The 23,248-nt window shown below is 58.1% G+C and overlaps 1 protein-coding gene and 1 long non-coding RNA gene across 4 annotated transcripts; one reads left to right on the top strand and one right to left on the bottom strand.

Annotated features, from left to right (window-relative positions):
* Positions 1 to 662: 662 nt before the first annotated feature.
* Positions 663 to 19,901, bottom strand: NCAPH (non-SMC condensin I complex subunit H). 2 transcript variants are annotated; one of them, XM_063420749.1, is made up of 17 exons: positions 19,675 to 19,901; positions 19,319 to 19,409; positions 17,903 to 17,995; positions 16,796 to 16,934; positions 15,094 to 15,212; positions 13,982 to 14,171; positions 12,986 to 13,074; positions 12,018 to 12,211; positions 9,873 to 10,021; positions 8,307 to 8,413; positions 8,011 to 8,133; positions 6,921 to 7,028; positions 5,902 to 6,060; positions 4,732 to 4,839; positions 3,611 to 3,693; positions 2,432 to 2,507; positions 663 to 1,741 (listed from the first exon to the last, which is right to left on the bottom strand). In XM_063420749.1, the coding sequence occupies exons 1-17, from the start codon at positions 19,872 to 19,874 to the stop codon at positions 1,682 to 1,684; spliced, it is 2,088 nt and encodes a 695-aa protein (XP_063276819.1). In that variant the 5' UTR covers positions 19,875 to 19,901; the 3' UTR covers positions 663 to 1,681. The 2 variants fall into 2 exon arrangements, with proteins under 2 accessions (XP_063276819.1, XP_063276820.1); XM_063420750.1 differs by having other exon boundaries at positions 8,307 to 8,410.
* A 148-nt stretch (positions 19,902 to 20,049) lies between these two features.
* On the top strand, positions 20,050 to 23,140 carry LOC134563009 (uncharacterized). Of its 2 annotated transcripts, none has more exons than XR_010083303.1 (2): positions 20,050 to 20,318; positions 20,796 to 23,140. It is a non-coding gene; the product is annotated as an uncharacterized LOC134563009 (long non-coding RNA). The 2 variants fall into 2 exon arrangements; XR_010083304.1 differs by having other exon boundaries at positions 20,764 to 23,140.
* Positions 23,141 to 23,248: the final 108 nt, after the last annotated feature.

Genomic DNA, 23,248 nt, shown 5'->3' with positions numbered 1-23,248 from the left:
GGCCCCGCGGGCGCAGCGCCGGGAGAGGCTCCGGAGGTGCCCGGGCCGAGGCCGCGGCGATCCCCGAGGCGCGGGAGGCAGCGCCGGCCGCTCCCCGAGAGGAGAAATCCCGGGAATGGCGGGGGAGCAGCGCGGGCAGAGCCCGGCGGGCCGGGAATTGCGGCTCTGGATGTTCCTAAGGAGCTCCGGCCCCGGGAAAAGCAGGAGAATTCCAGGGGCGGCGGGAGGAGGAGGAGGAGACCCCTCCCATGGGGATCCCCATCCCAGGAAAGGCAGGAGGAGCCCCCCGGGACCCCCGGCTCCCCCTGGAGCGGGACGGCCCCAGGAGGAACATCCAGGTCCTGGCACGGCCCAAAATCCCTGGAGAGGCCCCGACAGCGCCGGGAACTCCCGGCTGATCCCATCCCGGATTCAGCCCCTGGAGCCCATTCCCGGCCGATCCCATCCCGGATTCAGCCCCTGGAGCCCATTCCCGGCTGATCCCATCCCGGATTCAGCCCCTGGAGCCCATTCCCAGCCGATCCCATCCCGGAGCCCATTCCCGGCTGCTCCAGGCTCTGAGCCCTGCAGTCCCCGTTTTGTCCCTGTTTTTTCCCCGTTTTTAGGGATCTGTCCCCATTTGCTGCCTCCTCCCCCCTCTGGGGTTATTCCAGGCCCCGCTCCAAAGTCTGCAGAATTTATTCCTTCAACAGTAGAAGGGAACAATCCCGGGGAACGGGAGGAACCGGGGCCAGCGGTAACAGTCAGTCCAAAAACTGGGAATTACAGATGGGAAGGACACGGGGAGGAAAATTTGGGACACGGGAAATTTGGGATAGAGAGAGAGAGGAAATTTTGGGATACGCAGGGAAGTTTGGGACATAGAGGAAATTCTGGGACACGGGGAATTTGGGAACACAGAGGAAAGTTTGGGATACAGACAGGAAATTTTGGGATACACAGGGAAGTTTGGGACACAGAGGAAATTTTGGGACACAGGAAATTTTGGGACACAGAGGAAATTTTGGGATACAGACAGGAAATTTTGGAACACAGAGGAAAGTCTGGGATACAGACAGGAAATTTTGGAACACAGAGGAAAGTCTGGGATACAGACAGGAAATTCTGGGATACGGACAGGAAATTTTGGGACACAGACAGGAAATTTTGGGATACAGACAGGAAATTTTGGGATACAGACAGGAAATTTTGGGACACGGACAGGAAATTTTGGGACACGGACAGGAAATTTTGGGACACGGACAGGAAATTTTGGGACACGGACAGGAAATTTTGGGATACAGACAGGAAATTTTGGGATACAGACAGGAAATTTTGGGATTCACAGGGAAGTTTGGGACACAGGAAATTGTGAGACACAGACTGGAAATTTCAGGACACAGGAAATTTCGGGATACAGGAGATTTTGGGACACAGGAGATTTTTAGGAGACAGGAAATTTCAGGACACAGACAGGAAACTTTGGGACACAGAAAGAGGAAATTCTGGGACACAGGAAATTCTGGGACACAGGAAATCCCAGGACACAGCAGCCGTGTTCACAGTGAGGTGCAGAATTCCCGGCGCAGGGAAAAGCTGCCGGATCCCGGCTGGAAGTGCCGGAGCCGTCCCCGCGTGCAGCTGGGACATCCCTGAGGTCCAGCCTGAGGATTTGGGATCTGGGAATTGGGGAATGCCGGGCTCAGTGCCCCTGCCTCACCCACACATCCGACAGGTCCTCGGTGCTCTCCAGCCTCAGGTTCTGGAACGGGAAGGGAGAGATGAGGGGATGGAATCCCCCGGGAGAATCCCAGCCCCTCCTGCTCCTCCAGGAATGAGGGACGAGCAGGAATTTCCTCATGGAAAGGGTGGGAAGGGGCTGCCCGGGGGGGGGTTGGAGTCTGTCCCTGGAGGGATTCCAAGGAATTCCTGGATGTGGAAGGAATCCAGGTGGGGATGGAGCACAGCTGGGAATCTGTGACCTTGGAGAGCTTTTCCAGCCTCGGGAATTCTGGGATTCTGTTCCCTTATCCAGAGTCTGGAATGCTGGGGACAGCTCTGAGGGACAGACCCTGCACAGGCTGGGAATGCTCCCATTCCCTGGAGCTGCATTCCATGGGAAAACTGGGATTGATGGGAATGAGCTGCATTCCATGGAATCCCAGGATTAATGGGAATGAGCTGCATTCCCTGGAATACCAGGACTGAGCTGCACTCCATGGAATCCCAGGATTGATGGGAATGAGCTGCATTCCCTGGAATACCAGGACTGAGCTGCACTCCATGGAATCCCAGGATTGATGGGAATGAGCTGCATTCCATGGAATGTCAGGAGTGAGCTGCATTCCATGGAATTCCTGGACTGCTGGGATGAGCTGCATTCCATGGAATTCCCAGCACTGCTGGGATGAGCTGTATTCCATGGAATTCCTGGGAATGCCTCCCCGCTCACCTTCTCGTTGGCCAGATGCAGCAGGCACACGAAGGCCAGGGGCACCGACAGGTTGGTGGCCATGGCAGGAGGGAGCCTGTGGAAAAGCGGGATCGGGATCAGGGCCCGGGAATGCCGGAGTGTCCGGGAGCCCCGGGCAGCAGGGATGGGGCAGAGCCCAGCCCCTCCCCTGGGATCTGCTCTCCTCCCTTTGCCAGCCCGGCTCTCCTGGGAACACCCACAGGGATTTCCCTGCCCCATCCCCATGAGGGATTTGCCCATTCCCATCCCAATCCCAATCCCAACACCCAGAGGGATTTTTCCCCGTCCCCTTCCAGAGGGATTTTTCCCTGTCCCATTCCCACGAGGAACTTTCCCTGTCTCATTCCCATCCCCTTTCCAGCATCCAGAGGGATTTTCCCAGTCCCATTCCAGAGGGATTTTCCCATTCTCACTCCACTCCCAACATCCAGAGAGATTTTCCCTGTCCCATTCCCATCCCCACACCCAGAGGGATTTTCTCTGTCCCATTCCCATGAGCGATTGTCCCTGTCCTATTCCAGAGGGATTTTCCCATTCCCATCCTATCCTAACATCCAGAGAGACTTTCCCCATCCCAATACCCAGAGGGATTTTCCCTGTCCCATTCCACAGGGATTTTCCCATTCCCACCCCCCATGCCCATTCCCATGAGGAGATTTTCCCTGTCCCATTCCCATCAGGATTTCCCTGTCCCACCCCCATTCCCATCAGGATTTTCCCATTCCCATCAGGATTTTCCCATTCCCACCAGGATTTCCCTGTCCCATTCCCATTCCCATGAGGGGATTTTCCCTGTCCCATTCCAGAGGGATTTTTTTCCCTGCCCCATCCCCATTCCCATCAGGATTTTCCCTGTCCCATTCCCACCAGGATTTTCCCACTCCCATTCCCATCAGGATTTTCCCACCCCTATTCCCACCAGGATTTTCCCACCCCTATTCCCACCAGGATTTTCCCATTCCCACTCCCACCAGGATTTTCCCATTCCCACCAGGATTTTCCCAGTCCCATTCCCGTCAGGATTTTCCCATTCCCACCAGGATTTTCCCAGTCCCATTCCCATTCCCATGAGGGATTTTCCCAGTCCCATTCCCACCAGGATTTTCCCATTCCCACCAGGATTTTCCCAGTCCCGTTCCCACCAGGATTTCCCCTGACCTGTGCAGCAGCTCCTTGGTGAGGTCACTCAGGACCTTCTCTCCGGCCACCTCCGTGTCCGTCCCCTCCGCAGGGTCCTCCCCCTGCTCGGGAAGAGCCGGGAACTGCAGAGCCCCCAAATTCCAGGGAAAACCCCTGGGAGCCTCCGCCCGTCCTTGCCAAGGGGGAAACCGGGGCTGATCCCATGGATTTGGGGATATCCCCATGGAATTAGGGTTATCACCATGGAATTGGGGTTTATCCCATGGAATTGGGGTTATCCCCATAGAATTGGGGTTATCCCCATGGAATTGGGGTTTATCCCCATGGAATTGGGGTTATCCTCATGGAATTGGGGTTATCCCCATGGAATTGGGGTTTATCCCCATGGAATTGGGGTTTATCCCCATGGAATTGGGGTTTATCCCCATGGAATTGGGGTTATCACCATTGAATTGGGGTTTATCCCCATGGAATTGGGTTTATCCCCATAGAACTGGGTTTATCCCTATAAAATTGGGGTTATCCCCATGGAATTGGGGTTCATCCCCATGGAATTGAGGCTTACCCCCATGGAACTGGATTTTATCCACGGAATTGGGGCTTATCCTCATGGAATTTGGGCTTCATCCCGATGGAATTGGGGCTCATCCCATGGCATTGGAGCTTTTCCCCATGGAATTGGGGTTTATCCCCACAGAATTTGGGTTATGCCCATGGAATTGGGGTTTATCTCATGGAATTGAGGCTTTTCCCATGGAACTGAGGCTTTATCCCATGGAATTGGGGTTCATCCCATGGATTTGGGGTTTATCCCCATGAAATTGGGGTTATCCCCCATGGAACTGAGGCTTTATCCCATGGAATTGAGGCTTTTCCCTATGGAACTGGGGTTTATCCCCATGGAATTGGGGTTCATCCCATAGAATTGGGGTTCATCCCATAGAATTGGGGTTATCCCCATGGAACTGGGGTTATCCCCATGGAATTGGGGTTTATCCCCATGGAATTGGGGTTTATCCCCATGGAACTGGGGTTATCCCCATGGAACTGGGGTTTATCCCCATGGAATTGGGGTTTTATCCCCACGGAACTGGGACGGAATTGCTGCAGAATTCCCAGCAGGAATTTCCTTTCCTGACCTCGCCCGGCGCCGCCTGCCCCGTCAGCAGCTCCCACATGCTCCTCTTGAGCCTCCTCATGTCCATCTTCTTGGCGGTCTTGGCATATTGGATGGGGATTTTATGGATCTGAGGGAGGGAAGCCGGGATTAGCCAGGATCAATTAGCACACAATTAGCACCATTCCCGATTTTCCGTGGGAATTACAGTGAGTGCAGCCCCGCTGCCAAACCCCCAGGGTTCAATCTGGGAATTGTTCCTCTGGGAATGACAATCCTGGGAATTCCAGGGTTTAATTTGGGAATTGTTCTTCTAGGAATGACAATCCTGGTGTTTAATTCGGGAATTGTTCCTCTGGGAATGACAATCATGGGAATTCCAGGGTTTAATTTGGGAATTGTTCTTCTAGGAATGACAATCCTGGTGTTTAATTCAGGAATTGTTCCTCTGGGAATGACAATCCCGGTGTTTAATTCAGGAATTGTTCCTCTGGGAATGACAATCATGGGAATTCCAGGGTTTAATTCAGGAATTGTCCCTCTGGGAATGACAATCCCTGTGTTTAATTAGGGAATTGTTCCTCTGGGAATGACAATCCCTGTGTTTAATTTGGGAATTGTTCCTCTGGGAATGACAATCCCAGGGTTTAATTAGGGAATTGTTCCTCTGGGAATGACAATCCTGGTGTTTAATTAGGGAATTGTTCCTCTGGGAATGACAATCCCGGTGTTTAATCAGGGAATTGTTCCTCTGGGAATGACAATCCCGGTGTTTAATTCAGGAATTGTTCCTCTGGGAATGACAATCCCGGTGTTTAATTCAGGAATTGTTCCTCTGGGAATGACAACCCAGGGCCAATCCCAGGAATCCTGGCAATCCCTGGAATTCTGCCCCAGGGGGGTGCCCTGGGATTTTTAACCCTGGAGGTGCTGAGAGGTTTTTGCCTCAGCCCAGCCCAGTGAGGAATTCCCAGCTCCAGTGAGGAATTCCCAGCACAGCGCTCCCAGTCATTCCCAGTGCTCCCCTTCATTCCCAGCCCCTCCCAGTCCCTGCCAGTCATTCCCAGTCCCTCCCATTCCCAGTCCCAGTGCTCCCAGTCCCTTCCAGTCATTCCCAGTCCCTCCCATTCCCAGTCCCAGTGCTCCCAGTCTCTCCCAGTCATTCCCAGTGCCTCCCAGTGCTCCCAGTCACCTTCTGGGGCTCAGCAATCAGCTCCAGCTCCCCGCAGGCCGGGCCATTCCCCACGTTGATCCCGGAAAGTTCCGGAGCCTCGGGATGAGCCGGGAGTGGGAAGTGCCCAGGCTGGCCCGGGAATTCCGCAGGATCAGGATCGTCATCGCTGTCGGGGACCTGGGAGGGGGGACAGGGAGGGGACACAGGGGGGGACACAGGGGGGGACACCAGAGTCACCTGGGAGGAGCCAGAGACAGCAGGAGCCGCTCCAGAGGGCGGGAATTCCTGCCCGGCTTCCCCATGGGACTGGGGTTTATCCCATGGAACTGGAGTTATCCCATGGGACTGGGGTTTATCCCATGGGACTGGGGTTTATCCCATGGGACTGGGGTTTATCCCATGGGACTGGGGTTTATCCCATGGGACTGGGGTTTATCCCCATGGAACTGGGGTTTATCCCATGGGACTGGGGTTTATCCCATGGGACTGGGGCTCATCTCCATAGAAACGGGGCTTATCCCCATGGAATCAGGGTTATCCCCATGGAATCGAGGTTATCCCCATGGAATCGGGGTTATCCCCATGGAACTGGGGCTTTTCTCGATGGAACTGGGGCTTTCCCCATGGAATTGGGCCAAGGCTGAACCCAAGGCAGGTTCAGGGATCAGAAATCCCACATTTTTTCCATCCCTGGGATGGTGGGAGCTGTCCCTGCCCATGGGACAGGATGGGACTGAAGGTCCCTTCCATCCCAAACTGGGATCCAGGGACAAACAGGGACAGGAGGGCTCTGCTGCCACAGGGGGATCCCAGGATTTGTCCCAATCCCAATCCCAATCCCAATCCCAATCCCGGCCATCCCTGGAGGGGCCTGGCAGGCAGGGAAGCTCCGGCAGGCATCAGCTCTGAGGGGAGGGATGGAATCCCTGCAGCTCCTCCCGGGAATGTCCCAGGCCAGCCTGGCTGCCAGGAGGGCCCTGCAGCTCCGATTCCCTCCCTCTGGAATTCTCTGCCGTGGATTTTAACCTGGGCTGTACCTGCAGGGCAGGGCAGAAGTTGGAGGTGTCGTTGGGGTTGTTGTAGTCGTAGTCCTCAATCCCAGCCTCGTTATCCAAGGCTTCCACTGGATCCGGGCTCCTGCTGAGCTGTGGGAAAATATTCCAAAGGATTCCTGGAAAAAGCCTGGGCCTGTCCCTCCATCCCCTTTCGGCCCTTCCAGGGGGGTTTGTGGTGACGCCAGCCCTGAGGAACATCCCAGAACATTCCCAGGGTTTGGTGAGGAGAGGTTTTGTGCTGGGAATGGTTCCCTGGGAATGGTTCCCTGGGAATGGTTCCCCCGGAACAATTCTCTGGGACAATTCTCTGAGATGATTCCCTGGAATGGTTCCCTGGGATGATGCCCTAGAATGATTCCCTGGGACAATCCCCTGGGACAATTCTCTGGGAATGATTCCCCTGGGAATGATTCTCCTGGGAATGATTCCCTGGGGCAATTCCTTGGGAGGGTTCCCTGGGATGATTCCCTGGGATGACTCCCCGGGATGATTCCCCAGCACAATTCCTTGGGATGATCCTTGGGATGATTCCCTGGAATGATCCCCTGGGACAATTCCCTGCAATGATTCCCTGGGGTGATTCCCGGGCTGATTCCCTGGGATGTTTCCCTGGAATGTTTCCCCAGGATGATCCCCTGGATGTTTCCCCGGGATGATCCCTTGGAATGATCCCCTGGGATGATTCCCTGGGATGTTTCCCTGGGATGTTTCCCTGGGATGTTTCCCTGGGATGTTTCCCCGGGATGATCCCCTGGGATGTTTCCCTGGGGTGATTCCCCAGGAACAATTCCCTGGGATGACCCCCAGGAATTCCCCTGGGATGATTCCCCAGGAATGATTCCCTGGAATGTTTCCCCAGGCTGATTCCCTGGAATGATCCCCTGGGATGTTTCCCCGGGATGACTCCCTGGAATGATCCCCAGGCTGATTCCCCGGGATGTTTCCCCAGGCTGATTCCCCAGGATGTTCCCCGGGCTGATTCCCCGGGATGTTTCCCTGGAATGATCTCCTGGGTGATTCCCCGGGCTGATTCCCAGGATGATCCCCGGAATTCTGCAGGGAGGGCTCCCACCTTGACCAGGGGTTTGAGGAAGAGCCGGGCCATGTTCTGGGGGTCGTAGTTGAAGTCTGCCGGGAGCGTGGTGCTCCGGATGTTTTGGCTTTCCAGGATGGATTTGGCCAGAGTTGTGGAGACCTGGGAAGGGATCAGGCAGCTCCATGGAAACACGGGAAGCTCCAGCAGCTTTCCAGGGACAAACAGGGAATGTTTGCCTGGACAGGGGCAGGGTCAGAGGCAGATCCAGGCAGGACACCCAGCTGGGGCTGCCCAAATCCCGGGAATTCCGGGGGAAAGGGCTCTGTGGGCACCTTGGTCTTACGGAAATGGGCCTGGAAGTCGATGTCCTCCTGGAAATCCAACTCAAAAACCTTCCTGGGAATCCTCCGCTGGGAATCCTTCTCTGGGCCTGGGGCTGCTGAGGGAGAGGAGGGGAGAGGGGAAAAGGGGGAAAAGGGGGAAAAGGGGGAAAAGGGGGAAAAGGGGGAAAAGGGGGAAAAGGGGGAAAAGGGGGAAAAGGGGGAAAAGGGGGAAAAGGGGGAAAAGGGGGAAAAGGGGGAAAAGGGGGAAAAGGGGGAAAGGGGGAAAAGGGGGAAAAGGGGGAAAAGGGGGAAAAGGGGGAAAAGGGGGAAAAGGGGGAAAAGGGGGAAAAGGGGGAAAAGGGGGAAAAGGGGGAAAAGGGGGGAAAGGGGGGAATGGGGAAAAGGGGGAATGGGGAAAAGGGGGAATGGGGAAAAGGGGGAATGGGGAAAAGGGGGAAGGGGGAAAAGGGGGAATGGGGAAAAGGGGGAAGGGGGAAAAGGGGGAAAAGGGGGAATGGGGAAAAGGGGGAAGGGGGAAAAGGGGGGAAAAGGGGGAATGGGGAAAAGGGGGAATGGGGAAAAGGGGGAATGGGGAAAAGGGGGAAGGGGAGAGGAAGAAGCCGTCACTGCCTGGGGCCAGGCCAAGCACACCCAGCTCATTCCCAACTGGAAGATCCCTTCCAGGCGAAGGGGATCCACAGGGATTTTCCCCTTTTCCATGGGACAGCAGCAGGGGGCAGCCTCAGCTCCACAGTTTAAAGGAACCCGTGGCTTTTTGGGGGAGCAGAAACTGATAAAGGTCTGGGGAGAAGGGGTTCAGAGGGATTTTGGGAAGGAATTCCAGGCTGGGAGGGCGGGGAGGGGCTGGGATGGAATTCCCAGAGGATCCGCAGCTGCATCCCTGGGAGTGTCCAAGGCCAGGCTGGAGAAACCTGGGATAACGGGAGGTGTCCCTGCCTGTGGATGGGCTCTGAGCCCTTCCCAGCCCAGAATTCCAGGATCTGAGCCCTTCTCAGCCTGGAATTCCAGGCTCTGAGCCCATCCCAGCCTGGAATTCCAGGATCTGAGGCCTTCCCAGCCCGGAATTCCAGGATCTGAGCCTTTCCCAGCCCAGAATTCCAGGATCTGAGCCCTCCCCAGCCCAGAATTCCAGGCTCTGAGCCCATCCCACCCTGGAATTCCAGGATCTGAGGCCTTCCCAGCCTGGAATTCCAGGATCTGAGCCCTCCCAAGCCCAGAATTCCAGGATCTGAGCCCTCCCAGCCCGGAATTCCAGGATCTGAGGCCTTCCCAGCTTAGAATTCCAGGCTCTGAGCCTTCCCCAGCCCGGAATTCCAGGCTCTGAGCATTTCCCAGTCCAGAATTCCAGGATCTGAGCCTTTCCCAGCCCAGAATTCCAGGCTCTGAGCCCATCCCAGCCCAGAATTCCAGGATCTGAGCCCATCCTAGCTCAGAATTCCAGGATATGAGCCCCTCCCAGCCCGGAATTCCAGGATCTGAGCCTTTCCCAGCCCGGAATTCCAGGATCTGAGCCTTTCCCAGCCCGGAATTCCAGGATTCCCCCCGGACACTCACGTGGCTGGCGGGGCCGGAAGCGCCAGTGCTCGGGGCCGGCCCACATGGAGAGCGTGCGGGGGCTGAAGTAGGAATATTCCCCGGGATTCAGGGACACGTGCAGGCTCAGCGTGCCGATGTCCCCCTCTCCAAAGGGAGCTCCGGAGCTCCTGGAAAAGGAACGGAGCTGCTCACAATTCCTGCAGCATTCCCAGGATTTGTTATCCCTGCTCAGAATTCCTGCAGCATTCCCAGGATTTGTTATCCCTGCTCAGAATTCCTGCAGCATTCCCAGGATTTGTTATCCCTGAGCAATCCTGGGAAAGTCCTGGAGCACAGGAGCTGCTCACAGTTCCTGCAGTATTCCTGGGAATTGTTATCCCTGAGCAGTTCTGGAAAAGGAATGGGAGCTGCTCACAATTCCCTCAGCATTCCCAGGATTTGTTATCCCTGCTCAGAATTCCCAGGATTTGTTATCCCTGCTCAGAATTCCTTCGGCATTCCCAGGATTTGTTATCCCTGCTCAGAATTCCCAAGATTTGTTATCCCTGCTCAGAATTCCCAGGATTTGTTATCCCTGCTCAGAATTTCCTCAGCATTCTCAGGATTTGTTTCCCTGCTCAGAATTCCCAGGATTTGTTTTCCCTGCTCAGAATTCCCAGGATTTGTTTTCCCTGCTCAGAATTCCCAGGATTTGTTTTCCCTGCTCAGAATTCCCAAGATTTCTTATCCCTGCTCAGAACTCCCAGGATTTCTTATCCCTGCTCAGAATTCCCAAGATTTGTTATCCCTGCTCAGAATTCCCTCGGCATTCCCAGGATTTGTTTCCCTGCTCAGAATTCCTGCAGCATTCTCAGGATTTGTTATCCCTGCTCAGAACTCCCAGGATTTGTTATCCCAGCTCAGAATTCCCAGGATTTGTTATCCCTGCTCAGAATTCCCAGGATTTGTTATCCCTGTTCTGTGAGTGAGGCACTGCAGGTTCCAGAGCCTCAGTTCTGCTGGAAAAACACCTGGATTTGCCAAAATTCTCCTTGGAAGGCAGAGAGATCCCTGGAATTCATTCCTGGAATACAGTCCTGGAAAACAGTCCTGGATGCAGCCAGGGCTGGAGCAGGATGTGAGCTCCTCACAGGCACTGGGAATTCCTCATGAGGATTGGGAATCCCTCCCGGGCACTGGGAATCTCTCCCTGGCACTGGGAACCCCTCACGGCCACTGGGAATTCCTCCCTGGCACTGGGAAACCCTCCCGGGCACTGGGAATCTCTCCCTGGCACTGGGAACCCCTCACGGCCACTGGGAATTCCTCCCTGGCACTGGGAATCCCTCCCGGGCACTGGGAATCCCTCCCGGGCACTGGGAATCCCTCCCGGGCACTGGGAATCCCTCCCGGGCACTGGGAATCCCTCCTGGCCCCTGGGAATCCCTCCCGGGCACTGGGAATCCCTCCCGGGCACTGGGAATCCCTCCCGGGCACTGGGAATCCCTCCCGGGCACTGGGAATCCCTCCCGGGCACTGGGAACCCCTCCCGGGCACTGGGAACCCCTCCCTGGCACTGGGAATTCCTCCCGGGCACTGGGAATCTCTCCCTGGCACTGGGAATTCGTCACTGAGACTGGGAACCCCTCCCGGGCACTGGGAATCCCTCCCGGGCACTGGGAATCCCTCCCGGGCACTGGGAATTCGTCACTGAGACTGGGAATCCCTCCCGGGCACTGGGAATCCCTCCCGGGCACTGGGAATTCGTCACTGAGACTGGGAATCCCTCCCGGGCACTGGGAATCCCTCCCTGGCACTGGGAATCCCTTCTGGACCCTGGGAATCCCTCCTGGCCCCTGGGAATCCCTCCCTGGCACTGGGAATTCGTCACTGAGACTGGGAATCCCTTCTGGACCCTGGGAATCCCTCCCGGGCACTGGGAATCCCTCCCTGGCACTGGGAATCCCTCCCTGGCACTGGGAATCCCTCCTGGGCACTGGGAATCCCTCCCTGGCACTGGGAATTCGTCACTGAGACTGGGAATCCCTCCCGGGCACTGGGAATCCCTCCCGGGCACTGGGAATTCGTCACTGAGACTGGGAATCCCTCCTGGGCACTGGGAATCCCTCCCAGGCACTGGGAATCCCTCCCCAGCCCCCACCCTGCCCTGGGTCCCCACCCCACCTCTTGCTGTGGCCGAGTGTCCCCTGGGAGTCGCCGTTCTCCTGGAATTCCTGGCTGCCCTCTCCGGCCGGAGAACCCGGCTGGAATTCCGGCTGGGAGGGGCCCCAGCCCTCCCCATCGTCGCTGTCGGGATCCAGGTTGGGATCGAACACCTGCTCGCTCCTCTGGAGCTTCTCCAGGAGCGCCGACACCGACTGCAACACAGGAACCCCACCTGGATGGGGAATCCCACCTGGATGGGGAATTCCCACCTGGATCGGGAATCCCACCTGGATTGGGAATTCCCAACCTGGATCGGGAATTCCCACCTGGATGGAGAATCCCACCTGGATGGGGAATTCCCAACCTGGACTGGGAATTCCCAACCTGGATCGGGAATTTCCCATCTGGATCAGGGAATTCCCCACCTGGATCAGGGAATTCCCCACCTGGATTGGGAATTCCCACCTGCATAAGGAACCCCACCTGGATTGGGAACCCCACCTGCATCGGGAATCCCATCTGGATTGAGAATTCCCAACCTGGATTATGAATGAGGCTCAGGGATTCCCACCTGGGTCAGGAATTCCCAAACTAACTCAGGAATCTGGCTCAAGAATTCCCATCTGAATCAGGAACGTGGCTCAGGAATCCCCACCTGGCTCAGGGATCCCCACCTGGCTCAGGAATCCCCACCTGGCTCAGGGATCCCCACCCTGGCTCAGGGATCCCCACCCGGCTCAGGGATCCCCACCCGGCTCAGGGATCCCCACCCGGATCAGGGATCCCCACCCGGCTCAGGGATCCCCACCCTGGCTCAGGGATCCCCACCTGGATCAGGGATCCCCACCCTGGCTCAGGGATCCCCACCCGGCTCAGGGATCCCCACCTGGATCAGGGATCCCCACCCTGGCTCAGGGATCCCCACCCGGATCAGGGATCCCCACCGGGATCAGGGATCCCCACCGGGATCAGGGATCCCCACCCACCTGGTCGAACTCCTCGTCCCACTTGCTGAACTGGAACCCGGCCAGGGAGGAGCAGATCCGGCGTTTTTCCAGGCACGGAGCCAGCAGGGCTGTGGAGAGGTGGGAGACAGGGAAATGCCTGGGACACAGCAGGAATGCCCACCTGGATCAGGAATGCCCACCTGGATCAGGAATGCCCACCTGGACTGGGAATCCCCACCTGGACCAGGAATCCCCACCTGGACCGGGAATTCCCCACCTGGACCGGGAATTCCCCACCTGGACCGGGAATGCCCACCTGGACCGGGAATGCCCACCTGGCTCAGGACCTCAAAGCTCCAAAATTCTTGCACAGGATCCAAAACTCAGGAATTCCCACCTGGCTAAGGATTTCCTACCTGGCTCAGGAATTCCCAACCTGGCTCAGGATCCAAAATTCAGGAATTCCCACCTGGCTCAGGAATTCCCACCTGGCTCAGGAATCCCTAATCTGACTCCGGAATCCCCAACCTGGCTCAGGACCTCAAACCTCCAAAATTCCTGCACGGGATCCGAAATTCAGGAATCCTTAATCTGGCTCAGGAATTCCCAGTCTGACTCTGGAATTCCCAGTCTGGCTCAGGACCTCCAAGCTCCAGAATTCCCAGTTTTCCAGCAGGGATGCAAGCAGTGAACAAAGGCACGGGACAAGGAGGTGGCTAAGGGCGGGAAGGGCTGGGAAGGGCAGGGAAGGGCAGGGAAGGGCTGGGAAGGGCAGGGAAAGGCAGGGAAAGGCAGGGAAAGGCAGGGAAAGGAAGGGAAAGGCAGGGAAAGGAAGGGAAAGGAAGGGAAAGGAAGGGAAAGGAAGGGAAAGGAAGGGAAAGGAAGGGAAAGGAAGGGAAAGGAAGGGAAAGGAAGGGAAAGGAAGGGAAAGGAAGGGAAAGGAAGGGAAAGGAAGGGAAAGGAAGGGAAAGGAAGGGAAAGGAAGGGAAAGGCTGGGAAGGGCACGGGAAGAGCACGGGAAGGGCTGGAATTCACCTCTGAGGCCGGGCACGGGGACGGGCTGGGCACTGGGCAGGGCCGGGCTCTCCGAGGAGGGCAGGGGGACGATCCCGGAGTGGAACTGGAGGCGGCTCTGGAAGCCCTGGGAGCGCAGCCCCGTCAGGAAAATCCCGGCAGCGTTGCACTCATCGAAGGAGGCGGCCGCCCTCTGGAACATGGGATCCACCTGGGAAGGCGGGAAGGGAGCTGGGAATGAGAATGGGGATGGGAATCCGGGAATGGGGACGGGAATCCGGGAATGAGGACGGGAATTGGGGAATGGGGACGGGAATCCGGGAATGGGGACGGGAATCCGGGAATGGGGACGGGAATCCGGGAATGGGGACGGGAATCCGGGAATGGGGACGGGAATCCGGGAATGGGGACGGGAATCCAGGAATGAGGCAGGAGTCAGGGAATGCAGGGCATGGACAGGGGCAGGGAGGGCTCTGGGAGAGGCTTTGGAGTGCAGATCCCAAAGGTAAAACCATTCCCACCCCTGGGAGTGTCCCAGGCTGGGCTGGAGCAGCCTGGGACAGTGGGAAGTGCTGGAATGGGAGGAGCTCAGGGGTCCCTTCCAACCCAAGGGATTCCAAGATTCCAAGTGCCAGATGTGAGGAAGAAATTCTTCCCTCTCTGCCCCTGGATCATCCCTGGGAGTGTCCCAGCCTGGGATGGTGGGAGCTGTCCCTGCCCATGGGACAGGATGGGGTGAAGGTCCCTTCCATCCCAAACTGGGATTCTGAGATCCAGGGACAAACAGGGACAGGAGGGCTCTGCTGCCACAGGGAGACCCCAGGAATTGTCCCAATCCCAATCCCAATCCCAATCCCAATCCCAGCCATCCCTGGAGGGGCCTGCAGGAAGGGAAGCTCCAGGAGGAATCAAAGCCCACAGGAGCTGGGAAGGATGGAATTCTTCCATCTGGGATGGAATTCCCCAGCCCAGGCTGCAGGGCCTGGCACGGTGGAGGTGACCCTGATGGGATTTAGGGCCCTTCCAGGATCCTTTTCCCAGCCTGAACTCCCACACAAGGGGCCCTCAGATCCCAGGGGGATGGAAAAGCAGGAAAACAGGGACGGGGAGGATGAGGAGGGGTCCCAGCCCACCTCAGCCCTGCGGCTGGCCTCGGACACGTTGATGTTGCTCAGGTTCTGCTCGATGGTTTTGAAGCTTTGCTTCTTCTTTGGCTGAGCCTTCCTGGCAGCCTCGGGGGCTGGGCTGGAGTCTGGTGAGGGAAAAGGGACAAATCCCACCTGAAAAGGGCTGGAATGGCCCAAAGGAAACCTGGAATGTGTGCAACGAACTGCAGCGGGCATCGGAACCCTCACCCAGGGTCTGCTGCGAGGAGCAGCGCTCTGCTGGCTCCTTGTGGGTTCTGTTTGAGTCCAAACTGCCCCTTTTTGAGCCCAAACTGCCCCTGTTCGGCCCCAAAGTGCCCTGTTCCAGCCCAAAGTGCCCCTGTTTGGCCCCAAAGTGCCCCTGTTCGGCCCCAAAGTGCCCCGTTCAGCCCCAAAGTGCCCCTGTTCCAGCCCAAACTGCCCCTGTTCGGCCCCAAACTGCCCCTGTTCCAGCCCCAAAGTGCCCCTGTTCCAGCCCCAAAGTGCCCCTGTTCCAGCCCAAACTGCCCCTGTTCCAGCCCATGCTGCCCCTGTTCCAGCCCCAAAGTGCCCCTGTTCCAGCCCAAACTGCCCCTGTTCAGCCCCAAACTGCCCCTGTTCAGCCCAAAGTGCCCCTGTTCAGCCCAAAGTGCCCCTGTTCAGCCCAAACTGCCCCTGTTCAGCCCAAACTGCCCCTGTTCCAGCCCAAAGTGCCCCTGTTCGGCCCCAAACTGCCCCTGTTCCAGCCCAAACTGCCCCTGTTCCAGCCCAAACTGCCCCTGTTCCAGCCCAAACTGCCCCTGCTCCAGCCCCAAACTGCCCCTGCTCCAGCCGCAAACTGCCCCTGTTCCAGCTCAAAGTGCCCCTGTTCAGCCCAAACTGCCCCTGTTCCAGCCCAAGCTGCCCCTGTTCCAGCCCACACTGCCCCTGTTCCAGCCTAAACTGCCCCTGTTCAGCCCCAAACTGCCCCTGTTCCAGCCCACACTGCCCCTGTTCCAGCTGAAACTGCCCCTGTTCAGCCCCAAACTGCCCCTGTTCGGCCCCAAAGTGCCCCTGTTCCAGCCCAAACTGCCCCTGTTCGGCCCCAAACTGCCCCTGTTCCAGCCCCAAACTGCCCCTGTTCCAGCCCCAAACTGCCCCTGTTCCAGCCCCAAACTGCCCCTGTTCCAGCCCAAACTGCCCCTGGTCCAGCCCCAAACTGCCCCTGGTCCAGCCCAAACTGCCCCTGTTCAGCCCAAACTGCCCCTGGTCCAGCCCAAACTGCCCCTGTTCGGCCCCAAACTGCCCCTGTTCGGCCCCAAACTGCCCCTGTTCGGCCCCAAACTGCCCCTGTTCGGCCCCAAACTGCCCCTGTTCGGCCCCAAACTGCCCCTGTTCGGCCCCAAACTGCCCCTGTTCCAGCCCCAAACTGCCCCTGTTCAGCCCCAAACTGCCCCTGTTCAGCCCCAAACTGCCCCTGTTCCAGCCCAAAGTGCCCCTGTTCAGCCCAAAGTGAAATCTGGAATCACTGAGCGACAGCTCCAGCTCCTCCTCCCATCCCTCCCTGCTCCAGCTGGGGTGCTGGAGATTCCAGGTGGGAGAACCCAGCTGGAATCTCCCAGCCCTTGGAGAATTCAATTAATCCCAAACCTCTTCGCAACTCCCAAAGAGCGCCGGGCGGGAAATGAGGGAATTTCCTGGGATTCTGGGGAGGAAAAGAGGGAATTCCCACCTTCCTCGGGGCTGTCCGGGTCCCTGGCAGGGGCCGGCTCCTTGCCCAGGTGTCCCAGGACCCTGAAGGCGTCGGCGTGCACGGAATCCACGCGCACGGCGTAGATCTTGGCGCTGGCGTCCAGCGTCCCGGCGGCCACCTGCGAGGGACGGGGCTCAGCAGATCATCAGAGCCTCATCAGAGCCTCATCAGAGCCTCATCAGATCCTCATCAGATCCTCATCAGAGCCTCATCAGAGCCTCATCAGAGCCTCATCAGAGCCTCATCAGAGCCTCATCAGAGCCTCATCAGAGCCTCATCAGAGCCTCATCAGAGCCTCATCAGAGCCTCATCAGAGCCTCATCAGAGCCTCATCAGAGCCTCATCAGAGCCTCACCAGATCCTCATCAGAGCCTCATCAGAGCCTCATCAGAGCCTCATCAGAGCCTCATCCCCCCGCAGGATCCCAGGGCTGATCCCGCTCTGCATCCCGAGGGAAACCCGGGATAACGGGGAAAGGGTTGATGGTGAAAGCCATGGACTCCCCAGAGGGGTGCTTTCACATAGCTTGGTGGTTTACTTTTTGGGATCACAGCTAAAAATCCTTCAGGAATTGAGTTCCTAAAGGGGTGGATTTGGTTTCCTCTCCTTCCTCAGGATCACCCCGTTTTGCCAAGGCATGAGGAGGTGAAGGGTGTGAAATTCCCAGTGCTTCCCCAAGCCCAGATCCCACCAGGAAGGCCAAGAACCCCCAGGGAGACCCAGAGCCCCTTTTCCCCTCCTTCCCTCGGAGCTCCTGGGGCCACATCCCAAACTCCCCCCAGGAATCCACCTCTCCCTCCCAACAGCTCCGGGATGCTTCTCCTGCCAAGTTCTGGGATCAGAACCAGCCCAGCCCCACCTCCCTCCCTTTCCCAGCCCTGTCTTTAGCTCAGAGCCCTCCCCAGTCCTGCCCTGAGCCCCCAGCTGGGAGGATTCAGCCTCTCCAGGACCCAGTGCCTCCCATTCCTGCCGCCCCTCCCGGGGGGTTTTGGTGGCAGCCCCCCGAGCAGTGCTGGAGGTTTCTCATTAATTAAGCCCTGGGTTAATTGGATGTGGGAACAGAGCAGCAGCAGGGCCCCCTCTGACCTGGAAGTTGGTGAGCTCCGAGTTCTTCTGCTTCAGGATGTCGGTCATGTAATCGATCAGGTGCAGCCCAAAGGCGTTTTTGGTGGTGATTTTCTGCAAGGAAGCACAGCTGGGCACCCTTCCCCTGCCAGGGACACCCTGGGGACCAGGGGACAGCCTGGGTGGCACCGGGGGAGGGCAACAGCAGCCTGGACGTGGCCACGGATTCCTCTTGGAAAAGGAGTGGGAGGAGTGTTGGGACCCTGCGAGTTCCAGGCTCTGTGTGCTAAAGGCACTGACCCTCAGGCAAACCCCACATCTGAGGCTGTGGAAAAGGCTCCCAGAGTTAACTGGCAGCACCAGGATTGTGAGATCTCCCAGGTGAAACACTTCGGTTTGGGATTTCAGCACACAGCAATGCATGGGGCAAGGTGGAGGATTTGGGGCTTTGTCTGAGTCCTTCCTCCTCCTCCTTCCTGGCTCTGGGTGGTTTTCTGTAACTGGGTGGAAAAGGTTCTCATTGTGGCCCTTGGGTGGTCATTACTGGGCCAAAGGTACAAATAATACAGGTGTCACCTCGTTATTGGGTGATCAGTGCTTAAATAACCTTGCAGGGATAGAGAAAAGCTCAGCTTTGCCTTGGTTCTCTGAGCTGCTGGTTAGAGACTGTAAATTGGTAAGAAATAATAAACAGAGTCTGAACACCAACTGTGACTCCTGGGTTTGTCCTAACCTTGGCAGAGGAAAAGCAGAAACAATTACAGAAGAGAGCTGGGCAGAGGATTGTGTGAAATTCAGCAGGGAATTGTCTGAAGTTCAAACTCGGGCAGGTCCTGCAGCTGGGGAGGGACAGCCCTGGGCACTGGCACAGGCTGGGGGTGATCCTTGGCTTGCAGAGTGTCCTGGGGACAGGGACACCCACGGGACACGGCAGGGAGAGCATTCCCTGCAGGTCAGGGAGGGACCCAGCCCCAGGAGGAGCTCAGTGCAGCTCTGGGATCACCAGGACCGGAGGGACAAGGAGCTCCAGCCAAGGGTGACAAAGATGCAGGATCTGGAGCATCTCCCTGAGGATCAAAGGCTGAGGGAGCTGGGGCTGAGCAGCCTCAGGAAGAGACGGCTGAGAAGAGATCCCGGCCCTAAATACCCAAGGGGGAATGTGGGAGGATGGACTCGGGCTCTGCCCAGCCGTGGGATGAGAGGAAGGAAACGATGCCTGGGAAGCCCCACAGGAACTTTTTCCTGGGCTTACCCAGAGATATCCCAGAACTGTGTGGACAGAACCCCTGTGCTGTGGGATGGCCCAACCGGGACCAGACAACCCTTCGTGGTCCTTAACCTGCCCCACCCCACTGCCAAAGCCCCAAGTGTCTCAAACCCCACTCTGCTGAGGGATTTAAAACCCCGCAGGGCCCAAGCGCGGCTGCCCCGACTCACATTCTCGGTGGAGAGCTTGATGCAGGTGCTGTAGTGCTCAGAGATCTGCGCGTTGCTCCACTGGGGCAGCGGCGGCTGCCAGCCCTCGGTCCTGCGGGACACAGCGGCGTCGGTGCCCGGGCTCCCTCTCCCTCAGCCCGGCCCAGCGGGGTCGGTGCCCGGGCTAATCCCCTCAGCCCGGCCCAGCGGGGTCGGTGCCCGCGTTCTCCCTCTCAGCCCGGCGCAGCGGGGTCGGTGCCCGGGCTCCCTCTCCCTCAGCCCGGCCCAGCGGGGTCGGTGCCCGCGTTCTCCCTCTCAGCCCGGCCCAGCGGGGTCGGTGCCCGCGTTCCCCCCTCATCCCCGCGCACCGGCCCTACCTGAGCGAAGGGGAGCCGAGGCCCTGCAGAGACGAGTCCACCGCCCTGGAGCGGCGGCGCTGGCGCCTCTCGCGCTCATCGTCGTTGCCGGGGCACTCGGCGAGCACGGGGGTGCCGGTGCTGCCGAGGGCCCGCGGGGTCGGGGAGAGGAAAGAAGCAGCAGCAGCGGCGGCCGCGACGCGGGGGCTGCGGGCGGCCATGGCTCCTGAGGGGGAGCCCGCCTTCGCCGCGGCCACGCCCCCTCCGCCACTTCCGACCAATCAGCGCAAGGGGTGCCAGCCTGGCGGCCAATCAGCGCGCGGCGTGCCCGCCCCCGAGGCGGGTTTGAACGGCGGCGCGCGCTCAGCAACGGTCCGAGGGGGGGGGGGACGCTCTGAGGGACCCCGGGAAGGGCCCCGGCCCCGGCCCCGGCATTTCCCCGATTTCCCCCCAATTCCCGCAGGGGCTGGGGCCGGAGCGGGGCCAGCAGCCCCCGGTGCTGCCCCGGAACCCCCCGGGAGGAGGAGGAGCCGCCAGAGCAGCGCCGCCTATCGCGGAATCGCGGAATCGCTGGGGTTGGAATGGTTGGGATGACCGAGTCCGACCTGGGCCCGATCCCCGCCTGGCACTGAGGGCAACCTCCAGGCCTCCCCCGGACCCTCCAGGTGTGTTCCCACCTTCCCTGTGACCCTCCAGGTGTCATTCCCACATTCCCTGTGTTTCTCCAGGTGTAATTCCCACCTTCCCTGTGACCCTCCAGGTGTAATTCCCACATTCCCTGTGACTCTCCAGGTATAATTCCCGCATTCCCTGTGACCCTCCAGGTGTAATTCCCACATTCCCTGGACCCTCCAGGTGTGTTCCCACATTCCCTGGACCCTCCAGGTGTGTTCCCACATTTCCTGTGGCTCTCCAGGTGTAATTCCCACATTCCCTGTGTTTCTCCAGGTGTAATTCCCACATTCCCTGTGGCTCTCCAGGTGTAATTCCCACATTCCCTGTGGCTCTCCAGGTGTAATTCCCACATTCCCTGTGATTTCTCCAGGTGTAATTCCTACATTCCCTGTGATTTCTCCAGGTGTAATTCCCACATTCCCTGTGTTTTTCCAGGTGAAAGTCCCACATTCCCTGTGGCTCTCCAGGTGTAATTCCCACATTCCCTGTGACCCTCACCTGGCTCCAGGTCCCCCATCCCGGGCAGAGCTCCGTGCCTGAGGCAAAGCTCCACCGTGAGGAAAAGAAATCCAGGGCTTTTCCTTCTGGAGCATCCCTTGTGCTCTGCGAGCTTCAGGAAAAAATTGGGATGGCCTGGATGTGCCAGATCCGTCCCCAAAAGCCTGGGAATTCCATTGCATCCCAAAGCTTGGGAAGAGGGACTCGAATGGACCCGGAGCTGGAGCTTTTCCGGCATTCCCAGCCGAATCCTTGGATTTAGGGATGCTGCAGTTTGGATGTCGCCGTTTTCCCGGCGGTTTTTCCCGGCTGAGCCGCTGGATGGAGCAGGAGGAAAAGCCGTGGATTGATCTCCGCAGGAGCTCGGGAATGATTCCCAGCACGGAGCAGCCGAGGGGTCACAGAATCATGGAATTGCTGAGGCTGGAAAACGCCGTCAGCATCATCAGATCCGAGCTCCAGCGCGGGATGGAGCCGCGAGGAAAATCCGGATTTAGGGAATGGGCGGTTCCCCCATCCAGGATATTCCAGGCTCCCGGGAAGGGCCGATCCAAGGGGACGCCGCTCCCTGGGAGTGCCCAGCCCCGGCCGTGTCCCCAGGACGGGAGTGACTGTTGGGTTTTGGAGAGCCCCCTCCACACACAGCCATCCATCCACCAAAGGAGAAAAAAAATCCCATTTTTCCTAAGGAATATCTGGATTTTGAGACAGTCCTTGACCCCCAAATCCCAATTTTATTTTGGCTCCCTCCGTCCATCCCTCTGGAGCTGAGCCTGATTCACTCTTGGATTTTTATAGAACCCCTTCCACACACAACCATCCATCAACCAAAAGAGAAAAATCCCGTTTTTCCTAAGGAATATGTGGATTTAGAGGCAGTCCTTGACCCCCAAATCCCCTTTTTATTTTGGCTCCATCCACCCCTCCAAAGCCGGGATCGATTCCTGCGTCAGGACGGAGCCGGAGGGATCTCAGCTCTGCCCTCATCCAGCGCCAAAAATGGCAAAGGAATCAAAGCTTGGAGCCCGGAATCTCCTTGGAAGAGCAGCCAGGAATCTCCTTGGAAGATTGCAAGCACAGGAGGCCCTGGACAATTCCTAGACCTGGAGGATCTGAAACGCTTTGGGGTTTTTTTGTCCCCCTGATATTGGGGGCTGAGCAGTGGGGTCAGGATCCAGGATCGCCGGGAGAGGCTGGAAAATCCCCGGCTGCGTTTGGGATGTGTTTTCCCGGGAGCAGCCCCCGCGTTCTGTGGCTGCAGTAAACAAATCAATCTCTGCCGCCGAAGCCATCCCGGAGGAGACTCCAAGGAACTCTGTCGGGTTTTATGCCCAAATAAATCATTCCTGCCCTGGCAACAGCGCTGGATTTTTCCCCGGCATCAGCAGTGCCGGAGAGGGCAGAAGCATTCCCAGATGGAAATTGAGGGAATGGATCACTGTGACAGCAGTGGTACAAACAGCTTCGATCCCTTCCCAGCTCCATAAATCCCTGCCAGCACTCGGGAAAGCTTCGATTTCCAGCTCCCCACGTTCCAGAGGGGTTTGTGTTCCTGAAATCCCCGGGAGGGGTGCAGGGATGCTCCTGGATGCAGGGAGAGGTTTCCTCCGGGAGCTGGGAAGGAGGAATCGAGGGCGGGAGCTGCCGGGACTTTTCCAGCCAGGCCCGGAAAGGATTTGGGAGGATTTGGGACACCGGGATGTCCCCAAGCTGTGGGCCAGGGGGTGGAGGGGGTGGGAAACCTGGGAAAGGGGAGGAAATGGGGATTGGAAACCACGCCTGGAATGGGCAGGGAATGATCATAGAATGGGCAAGGAATCCCACCCCTGGGACTAACGGACCATTCCCTGGATCATTCTCTGCCCACTCCCTGCCCATTCCCTGCCCATTCCCTGGATCATTCCCTGGATCTTTCCCCTGCCCACTCCCTGCCCACTCCCTGCCCATTCCCTGCCCGTTCCCTGAATGGAAGCCTTGGATTTGGGATTTCAGTACATTCTCCCCCTGCTTTCCCCTTCCAGGGCCGTGTCCATCCCCTCCGGCTGCGGCTCCAGAGCCGCGCTCGGAGCTGGGGGCGCAGGGAAGGCTGGGGAGAGGGAAATGGGTTGGGTCTTTCCAAGGTTTTATTGGGAAGCTCTGTTCTGCCTGGCTGCTGCACATCCAGCTGGGATGGACTCTTTTCCCTTAGTGGGAATGCTCTGGAAAAGGCTGCAGTGTGACAGACGTCGGGGTGGCCCCAATCCCTCCTGCTTCTCATTCTGGGAATGGCCCCAATCCCTTCTGCCCCTCATTCCCTGGGAATGGCCCCAACCCCTTCTCATTCCCTGGGAAAGGCCCCAATCCCTTTTTCCTGCTCCTAGGAATGGCCCCAATCCGTTCTCATTCCCTGGGAATGGCCCCAATCCCTTCTGCTTCTCATTCC

The sequence above is a fragment of the Prinia subflava genome, chromosome 32 (assembly GCF_021018805.1).
Source record: "Prinia subflava isolate CZ2003 ecotype Zambia chromosome 32, Cam_Psub_1.2, whole genome shotgun sequence".
NCBI lineage: Eukaryota > Metazoa > Chordata > Aves > Passeriformes > Cisticolidae > Prinia > Prinia subflava.
This window is presented reverse-complemented; position numbering and strand designations above follow the sequence as displayed.

What these genes read in the sequence shown, in the direction of transcription:
- NCAPH (XM_063420749.1), bottom strand. Translation starts at nt 19,874, where the DNA reads ATGGCCGCCCGCAGCCCCCGCGTCGCGGCCGCCGCTGCTGCTGCTTCT. An exon ending in CTTCCGGCCCCGCCAGCCAC is followed by an intron (nt 8,414 to 9,872) that starts GTGAGTGTCCGG and finishes CCTCTCCCTCAG; the next exon opens with CAGCCCCAGGCCCAGAGAAG. An exon ending in CCCATTTCCGTAAGACCAAG is followed by an intron (nt 8,134 to 8,306) that starts GTGCCCACAGAG and finishes ATCCCTTCCCAG; the next exon opens with GTCTCCACAACTCTGGCCAA.